This window comes from Neodiprion fabricii, chromosome 5, assembly GCF_021155785.1.
Source record: "Neodiprion fabricii isolate iyNeoFabr1 chromosome 5, iyNeoFabr1.1, whole genome shotgun sequence".
Classification (NCBI taxonomy): domain Eukaryota; kingdom Metazoa; phylum Arthropoda; class Insecta; order Hymenoptera; family Diprionidae; genus Neodiprion; species Neodiprion fabricii.
The window spans coordinates 27,004,725-27,014,712 of record NC_060243.1 but is presented as its reverse complement, the minus strand read 5'-3'; the positions used below and the strand labels follow the sequence as shown (position 1 = coordinate 27,014,712).

The 9,988-nt window shown below is 37.1% G+C and overlaps 1 protein-coding gene across 1 annotated transcript; it reads right to left on the bottom strand.

Moving 5' to 3' along the window:
- Nucleotides 1–3,035: 3,035 nt before the first annotated feature.
- On the bottom strand, nt 3,036–8,407 carry LOC124182996 (peptidyl-alpha-hydroxyglycine alpha-amidating lyase 1-like). The gene is made up of 6 exons (XM_046570898.1): nt 8,269–8,407; nt 7,957–8,161; nt 7,111–7,743; nt 6,482–6,886; nt 5,802–6,050; nt 3,036–4,404 (listed from the first exon to the last, which is right to left on the bottom strand). Exons 1-6 carry the CDS (start codon nt 8,371–8,373, stop codon nt 4,202–4,204), a joined length of 1,800 nt encoding a protein of 599 aa, XP_046426854.1. The 5' UTR covers nt 8,374–8,407; the 3' UTR covers nt 3,036–4,201.
- Between the last annotated feature and the right edge of the window lie 1,581 nt (nt 8,408–9,988).

Sequence of the window (9,988 nt, the reverse complement as noted above, 5' to 3'; positions counted from 1 at the left end):
AAATGGCTGTAATCGCTAGTATTCCGCGATTCGAAAAAAAAAAAAAGTGTACCTATGCATACAACGCACGTGTGCGAAAGAAAAAGATACGGAGGAGAGAAAGATCGAGATAAGGGTAAAAGGCAAAGGATTTTCGTCAAATGAATACAAATTCTAAAAATTAGGCACCCTCCGATTACCGAATTTAAAAATAAAAACACGAAACCATATCACGTATACCAATCACTAAACGGAAATATCTTATTCCATACAGAAAAGAGAAGGATTCTATTTTTTTTTATCACTCGAATTTATTATTCGTCGCTCTTTTTAAATTAATTCTCGCGTGTTTGATTTGTCGCGATACGTTGTATTGAATGCGTAAAGTTGGAGGTAAGCCTGATTTTTTTCAAATATTACTTGCAAAAGATGGCATATCTGAGCCTGCTGCAGGATTAAAAAAACCATGAATAATAATAATAAACAAGATTGTTAATCGTTCGTTAGCTTTGCGTTGTACGCATATCAAGACGTGGGTTTACTGCTGTGAAGTAACTTCGATACCACGTCTATGCTGTACAGGGAAGAAAAAAAAAAAAGAAAGAAACGTTTCAAAAAACATGCGAAGAAGTAAAGAAAAGGTAAAAAAAAAAAAAAAGGGACGTGAAAAAATATTAGGAGTAAGATAACAAGAAACGAGAGAAGAAATAGGAAAAAACAAAACTGAGAAACGACTAAAAACTGTTAGGAAAGAAAGAAATGAAAAAAGAAAAAAAAAAAAAAAAAAGAACCGTGGGGAAAAAATAAATCAACAGCAATGGGCAGACAGAGAAATTTTAAGTTTATATCGTTGTATAGTTGTGTATAGTCAACTGAGTGTGTATAAAATAAATGATTATCAAAATACACCGAGTCTATTGATTGTTATTATTATATATTCTTCCTCAAGTTCATTCATCTATATTTATTTTACCAAGCAATTTTCGTGGTAACACATTCAACGTACCGACAAAGCGGTTAATTTGACGAAAAGATAATGGAAACGATGTAGGCGAGAGTTTGAGAATACATGAATAGAAAAAATCCTAACTACGCAGTGATAGATACATCGCATATTGTGGAACAAATTGGCAAATAGTTGCTCACCTCTCTGGTACCGCGCCGCGTCACGTCCCCGAGGGATTGATTTATTTTTAAATCTGATCGAGAAACTTTCGAACGCGTTACGAGAATTGAGTCGCGAACGGTTTAGTCGAGGGAGGTGATAATTGCCGAGGCAAACAGTGCAGGTGAGTTATTCGGTAGTTGCTATGTATTTAGTCCAGAAAAACGGCATCGTTACAAAACTGGGCTTGGCGCGCAACGAGCCAATGTACACTTGTATATTACGCGTTGTCCAACGTCGTAAAATAAGCTCGTTAGTCGAGTCAAAAGTCGTACGTGAAAAGGAGGGAAAAAAAAGATACGAAGAAAACGAAATTCACACGTACGAGGGTACACGTATCCGCATACAGCTTCGCGAGCGATTCATTTTACACGTTTCGATGGATTTGTACGCACGTAATAACGGGATTCATCCGCGTGTTACGAACCTCGCTGTATTCGCACTATAAATACCGCACGGGGTAAATGATTAGAGCATATTTGTGGTTCTTTAGCATCGTATATTTCCAGTTAATAAAATAATTAACGCGTTAATTCGCGCCGTTTAAACTACGTTAAACCGACCCGTCTCTTGTCCCGCGCATTCCCTCACGTTTCATTCACGTAATGTTACACATTCTCCGCAGTCAATTGTCATTCTGGGTTTACAAGCCCGTTACCGTTTGTCGGTAATGAAATGGTCGGTACGGTCACTGGTTTGCCTTACCGACGCAGAAAAACCACCTAGTGTAGAGCTCTAGATTACCGACGCATTTTAACTAAGTCCCGACTAATTTCTCAAATCTTTACAACAATTCTAAATAACGGTCGTGGCATTCATCGCGAATTTTTCACGTTTCGAGCTGTGGGTGTAATTAACAGCGATTACAAAATGTAATTCTGAGTGAAATAAGAAAGGATACGTCGAAATTGTAACTGCGTCCAATACGGTATACAAACACCCAAATTTTATTGAAAATATACAATTTGCATAGTAAGACATGTTTGTTGTTATAGGTACGTATATGTGTTACGCGTATAAAGATTTTTCACGTGAATGTCTTTTATTTTCATTTTTTCTTCCAACTTTTAGTTCTGGTCTTCCTCATACCTCACGGTCGAAGATATTTCATTTCATGAAACTTACTTAGGTATGAACGTTTCGAATTCAACATGAATCCCAAATCCTCGCTATTTGGCTTTATAAAATACGAGGATCACGTGGTGGAAGAAAATTGAAGGGTTTCAATGGTCGCGATAATCTTCCGATATATATACACACTAGATTGTTTCAAAAAAACCGACTATTTTTTTTTATTTTCGAAGAACATTGAAAAACCTTCCCAGTGTCCCTCAAAAATGACCTCGGTAAAATACGAGCTCTTAATATTGATATTTAGAAGGTGGCGATTCTCAATTTTCTATTTCCCATTTAAATAACATGGGAAAATTTTTTTTTTAAATTTAGAATTTTATTGCTCGACAACGAATCGGTGGGAAGATATGAAAAAAAAACATATTCTTGTAGGAAATTTCACGCTCTGTAAAAAAGGTCTGAATAAAGATTTGCGCAAGGTGAGTCGTTTCGGAGTTATCAGGCCTCAAACATCGAACCGTTTCAAATAATGATGTTATTAATTTATAAATGCTACAAAACTGACTCATATCACTTAAATACATGATATTATTGATTTTAAAATTAAAACTATAGACTTCCAATGAAATGTTAATTAATAAATTTCATTAATCAACGATATGAGTCAGTTTTGTAGCATTTATAAATTAATAACATCATTATTTCAAACGGTTCGATGTTTGAGGCCTGATAACTCCGAAACGACTTACCTTACGCAAATCTGTATTCAAATCTTATTTGTAGAGCGTAAAATTTCCTACAAGAATATGTTTTGTTGATATCTTCACACCGATTCATTTTCGAGCAATAAAATTCTAAATTAAAAAAAAAATTTTCCCATGTTATTTAAATGGGAAATAGAAAATTGAGAATCGCCACCTCTAAATATCAATATTAAGAGCTCATATTTTACCGAGGTCATTTTTGAGGGACACTCGGAAGATATTTCAATGTTCTTCGAAAAAAAAAATAGTTGGTTTTTTTTAAACACTCTAATACACACATATGTATAAGATACAAGTATTTGTCGTATATAATACTATCAGTTCCCGTTAGCAGCAATCGGTAGAAGAATTCGGATCAAGTGCAGAGAGAGTTCGGGCGAAATCAATCACGGAGAGAATATCTATTCAAAGTGTCACGTAGAAGTGCAGTGAAGATTTTTCTCGATCATTATTTCATTCCTGCGATTAGATATTCGACTCATTCGGCAAATGAAGTACAATCCTAATGACTTGACGATTCGATTTATTACTTCGTAAAGTATGAAAACAGCTCGATGCATGTCGAAAAATTGGTGTCGTTGAATCAAACCTCACAATAAGTCGAATAGTAGATAACATCAAAAAACCAATGTCTCGAAATTTCATGCGATGAAAATAAAAAAAAAACAAACACGGGGATCTCGAACCCTTCGGTGTCACATTAAAAGCAACGATGAGCCGAAAGCGCTTTGACGATCACGATCACTGTAACAATGATTAATCAGCATGGTATTTTATAGTCAATCTTCAGTGTTAAATAAATGATTCGCACGATCGATAAACAAACCTGAAATGTACTTGCTATATGCACTTTAGCAATTTTTGCTTACGTTACAGTTAATTTCATATATCCATTACATACTAATCTTATACAATATAAAACACGCACTTCTTTTGGTCGCCATTTAATTTTTCTCATCCGATTAATATATGTGTAACGTTAGGCACGCGAAAGAATATGTATATTATCGGGGGATAGAAAAAAAAAGTTAAAAAAAAAAAAAATATACACGCGGAAATTACGAAGTCTAAAAACAAATTTTCATTACGCGTTTCTTCCTGTTTTTTCCGGGACATACTTTGTTTTTTTTTAACTAATATCAAGGATACCGTATCATTTTATATGGAACTTTGTTCCGGAATGAATAACAGAACGGGGCAAATTTTTTTCGGTAAATATTCATATTACTTTAGTGAGATTATTTTCATCGTCGGATGTTTCGGGTTCGGTATTTAATTTGCTAAAGTCTCGAGTATTTGGCCGTTTGTCAAAAAACTTCCTGCCTTTGCTCTTCCGGTTTTCCGAAAAATTCGAAAGTTTGAAATTTTCTCTCCTCTCGGATTCCCAACCACGCATATCTCGGCGAACGGTCAGCAAGCAGCCTGTAAAAATGGTAAAGGGTATAGAGAAAACGGATTTCCAGCGGATAATGCAATTGGCCGCTCCTGGAACCATGCAAAGGATAAGAATTTGAGAGAAGTACGGAAGAGAAAGCGTCGACAGACGGTGAGAGGAGATTTTTACCGTATGACGCGAGACGATCGTTTCGATCGGTAAGAAAGTGGAAAACAATAATTACGTATAAAAAAAAAAATCCGCCTAAAAATATGTCATCAAAGTGCGAATTCGGAATGAAAATGATGCAACAAAAAGGAACCCAAACCGAATGAAATAAAAATAGTATAATTTATTTTTACTTGATTTACGTAATACGCGGATACATAAACGATAATTGTCCACGATAAATAATAAACATGAATGTATAATATATGTAACATAATTAAAATACTGTACAGTAAACTAATTAAATATCGCAAAGTTTAAACTATGGACGGATGAAATAATGTGCTCCTCACCAGCAGTTACAATCAACTGTTTGATTTAGGAATTTTCTTCAAACGATATGAAAATTTTCGAATACTTGTGTTAAAAATGAAAAATAAATAAACAGCAGAACAAACGTTTGAAATAGTCCATCACATTTTTAGCAGCATCGATTTTAAAATTAGGAACCAAATTTATCTTCAACGCAAATTAAACGATATTACTGAAAACAGTGTAGTTGATCACGGTCACTGACGAATACTTGTCTGTGAAACTTTGAGTAGCACAAAAGAAGAAAAACAACCCATTAAATTATTATATACAAAAAATAAATCTAGATTTTAACAGATCGACAAAACATCAACCGTATTCGGTATAAGAATTATAATTAAACAAACTAAATGTTAAAAGAACAGAGTATTCCTGTGCGAAAAATTAATTAAGTACATGTGTGTACTGGTTAATACTAAATTACGTCTTGAAAAATTTATAAACATATAATATTGGACAAGACGCTACTTGGACTAATGAATATCAGTGATTCTACAATCAATGTAAAATTAGTAAGTACTCAACATCAGTCAGTTTAAAATACATTAAAGAAGACTGTGCCACCTTGAGAAAGGCATTTAGATGAATAAAATAAAACAACCGTAAGGCGTAGAAATTAATCGCAATTCGTGAAATCAATTGTCGATACTGGTGAAATACAGCTGTAAATACAGGGAGTGAATCTGAGCTGCCTGAATAACACGTTCCTTAATAACCAAATCCACAATTAAAAGAAAAGCGAATGAAATAATCGAGAGCTTCAGTTTCAGTCAGTTAAATGTCGTACGAAATACAGAAAAATCAATAATAACGAAGCAGAGAACATACAGTCTCTCTAGACATCAATCTTCCTGAACTAATTTAGTGAACTCGACATCAGTGTCGTCGTATCTGTCAACTCTACCTCTTTTCCTGCATCGGGCAATAATAGCCGCTATCGCAAAGCAGAGTGCCATGAGTACTACAGCCGCGGTGACGAGAGATAAGACGATTGTCGTCGCCGTCACTCCTCTGTGACTCACAGTAACAGGTCTGTCGATGCCAGTCAAAGGAACACTGTCGAGACGCGGAGGCGCCACAGTTGAGCGAATAACAGAAGACGACAGTTCTCCTTTGCGACGTTGCTGCTGCTGATGAATTGGTGAATTTGGCACTGTGGAAAAGGTTTGGAAATAACGATAAATCAGTACAGAAGATTTACCTAATCAGGCTTCTAGAAATGGGTGAAACGGATCTCCAAGTGAAATTTAAACATACGAAGCAGAGACTTTCTTTCGAACTCAAAATCTTCAGAAAATAGCTTGGAATCTGATAATAACTTGCTAAACGATCACCGTCCCCAATAAATTTACTAAAAAGCAAAACAGTAATAATTGCTGTTTGTCGAAAGTGAACGTGAATTCAGTTGTTAGTCTCTTTCTGGATTATTATGGAAAAAAATGAAAGCGTTCACAAAACTAACGAATGAAACAAACTGCAAGCGATGGATGGATTTTGTGTTTTGCAGAATTTGACACTAGCGTATTTTGATAGAGAGCGTTTAAAATTCTACATTCAATATTTGTAAGAGTAAACCGCAATTACCTTGAGAAAATTTGTAAATTTTGTGCGGATTTAACTCAACAACGTAAATATGTGCTTCGTTACTAGAAACAGCTATGTCGTGTGGAGTTTGCAAGCTTGGATGGGGACCAAACTGCGATAGAATGCTGCCATTGTTTATGTCAATGACGAAGCCCCTACTTTCTTGAAATTTTAGTGCGCCGTTATTAACGAGGTAAATTTTCTCGTTAGCATAAGCGACACTGTATATTTTGTCACCGATCGAAGGGTGTTTGTATTCCTTGTGGAAGCTTCCATTGTTAGCATGAAAGCACGATATTCTCCCGTTTTCTCTGTCTGCCACAAATATGTAATCCAAATCTTCCGCCAGTGCCAACGCGTGAGGTACTAAAAATGCGTTCGATGGGGGCAAGAAGTAACGGCTCTCTGTAGACAAAATTATTATCACCCGTTGTTGATTATATACAGTGATACGCGTAAGAAGCTCGTTTTATTTACATCCCAACAAATTCTTATGCCAGATTTAAATTACGAGCAAAAACTGTCACAGATGTTCATGTAAAAACTAAGTAGCTGCGAGAGAAGCCGAACATCTCCGAATGGATCAAAAAGTTTCTTTTGTAAGAAATCAGAGCATAAAGAGGTTTTACCTGTCCCTTCCCAATGACGACCCCACGTCAATATTCTCTCTCCCTTTCCATTGAATTTTATTATCCTTGAATTGCAGTATCCATCGCTGACATAAAAGTCACCATTTTTTTGTACGGCAACTGCCGTAGGTTTGCAAAACCTCGTATTACTGTTGCCCGGTTCGAAAGCTTCGCCCAAAATCAAAGACGGTTTGATTTCGTATCGGCCAATCTTTTCCTCGAGCATATGACTGTCCGCGAGTTTCAATTCGACGTCAAATTCTCTACCGGTTTTCACTTTTAGCAATTTGTCAGAAGCCAGATCATTGGCATCGAACTTAAAAACCTGGTGCATGGCTACGTCCGTAATCCAATAATTTCCCAAGTGGTCTACGGTAAGTCCATGCGGCATGTAAAACATGCTGTTACCCCATTCCGAAATCTTTTGTCCACTGTCGCTGTTTATAAGCACAATAGTGTTTTCCCTTACCGGCCCTGCTTCTCTGTCAAACTTATTGTCATTTCCAAAACTACCGATGTTCCACACTCGACTTCCTCTATGAAACACCGCCACGTTACCCTCTGGGTCAATAGACACTGCGGATAACTGGCCAAATGTTATATCTGAAGCCCATTTATCGTCCCAAACTATACCTGTGTATAGAAGAAATACGTACGTTTTACATTTACAAAATTTCCCGTCAATACTTCCAGATTATAGTCTAATTAAATTTAGCTGTTTTGTGGCTCGGATAAATTCACAGTATTCTTAGACACAACTGCAAAAGACTCACGACCTCGCAGATTCTGATAAATTAATGTTCTCTAAATTTGTATAAAGCTTGAATTATACTGTTACAAACGCACTCGGATCCAATTTTTCCGAAAATGAATTTGAGCCAGGTGAGATTTGACTCGATGAAACGTCTCTACTAAGTAACGGAGACCACGGCGGTGCTTGTGGTCCTCTTTCCTTGTCCTTTTCTCTGTTTCTGTTGCCATTGTCGTTGTCAGTATAATCGGTATAATCGTTAAAATGAAATTTATTTTCAGACAAATAGGGCGTCTGGATCTGCAAAATCAATCGAAACCGGTAAAATTTCCCAAGATAATTTTATCGAGCATAACTGATGCAGCTCACACGATATTGTTACAGGATGCTCGTAAGCTTTTCCTCACCTGAGAATTTTGCAGCACCGAAGTTTGAGAAGACAGATTGACTAGAACCGCAAGAGTCAACGAGGCCAGACAAGAAGGGTTGAGATAACGTTGACAAAAAGTCATGACGAGAATAAAACGACAGAACTGTTTCTATTTGATGAAAGACTTTGGCAGATGTAGAATGCAGACGTTTACACTATGTAACTAATAATTTATTGACAAGTATAGCCAATGACAGATATAAAACTGTGTAACTACAATAAAATAAAAAAAAAAAAGTAGAAAAAACACGTGTCACTGCAGCTGTTCTGCAAGGATTGTCATAATGTTACAGTGAATATTACAAGCGCGATTGCTCTTTACCATAATTATAGTTACTATCGTTATGGTCAGGTATTTTAAAAATTTACACTAAAGTTAAAGCAGCCGGCTGACGATTCGCTGGTACTAGTCATCTGTTCATTCTTCAAATCGACGCAACAATCACGCGAAATTATTTGTCCCCGACAATATAGTTGGTATACTTCAGCTGTTTCCGGCTATGCGATCACGTTGCGAGTACCGCTTTGTTATTGTCGTTAAGATTATCAAAATAATACTACGGGCGCTTGACACTAACAAACAGGTTCAACGGTATCCATACGTGTGTACGCAAATAACGCACTCGATAACAGGTGGCATTGGGATGACGCGACGCTGACGTCATTACGACATTGACGGAAGAATTTAGAGACGGTTACCCCTGGGCAAATTGTTGCAACTGATACTCGGCGGGTAAGTGAGCTGGGGCCATTAGAAATCGTCTTATGAATCCGGTAGCTTCTTTATCGGCGGGAGCCGTGCAACAAGCAATCCCATAGTCACGCCTACGAGCAACGCTGCACGGCTGATTTGCATGGAACGCGAACAACGCGGTGGAAAACGTCGAGCTGTGTGAACGTAGATGGCACTGCGATTGACATTCAAATGTTTTCGATAGTCACTTTCCAAACAAATGTTGACAATCGAAACAAAAGGCAGTAAATATCCGATAACAAAGCCAACGATCCGGGCGCTTTGAGCTGCCCATATTTGTAAACATCACTTGATTTACGATAAATGAGCTGGCATCAAGAAATCGTCGAAAGACACAAATGTAAACAGATTCAATGAAACTATACCCAACGATAATATGCGAAGAATTGTAGGGGCGGAGATATGTTGGCGAACGATATAAAATCGATATGAGATGTACTGATGAAAAAATACGAGCCTGTAAATGCATACAAGGCACGGCAATGACACAACATACATTTACAACAGATAGATCGTAATATTCGTGATATGGAGGTTAACGATTCTTTGATCGTCCTCATTGTGAGGTCGGCAGACATAGTCGACCTCTTAGCACCATCCCCATAACCGTGCATCCATCACACATCCTGAAGTCCTCGTTGCATAAATGCGTGTGTGTGTGTGTGGACAAATGAGGCAAAGAAATAGCTAAATAGCAATTTAAACGCCAAGTCATAACTTACGCATAATACAGCCTCGCCGACGATCACCGTACTCGAGTAATACGTACGACTGTCATCTGCAGCTCCCGCTTCCGTGATATCAAGATCGCACAGCTCATCCTTGAAGTGTTTAAATATCTCCAAATACCGAAGTCCACGTATCTCAAACGCGAAAAAGGGCTTAACAGCCCCACAATAATAAACAATAACACTCCAATACATTTGCAACTGACGCAGAAATA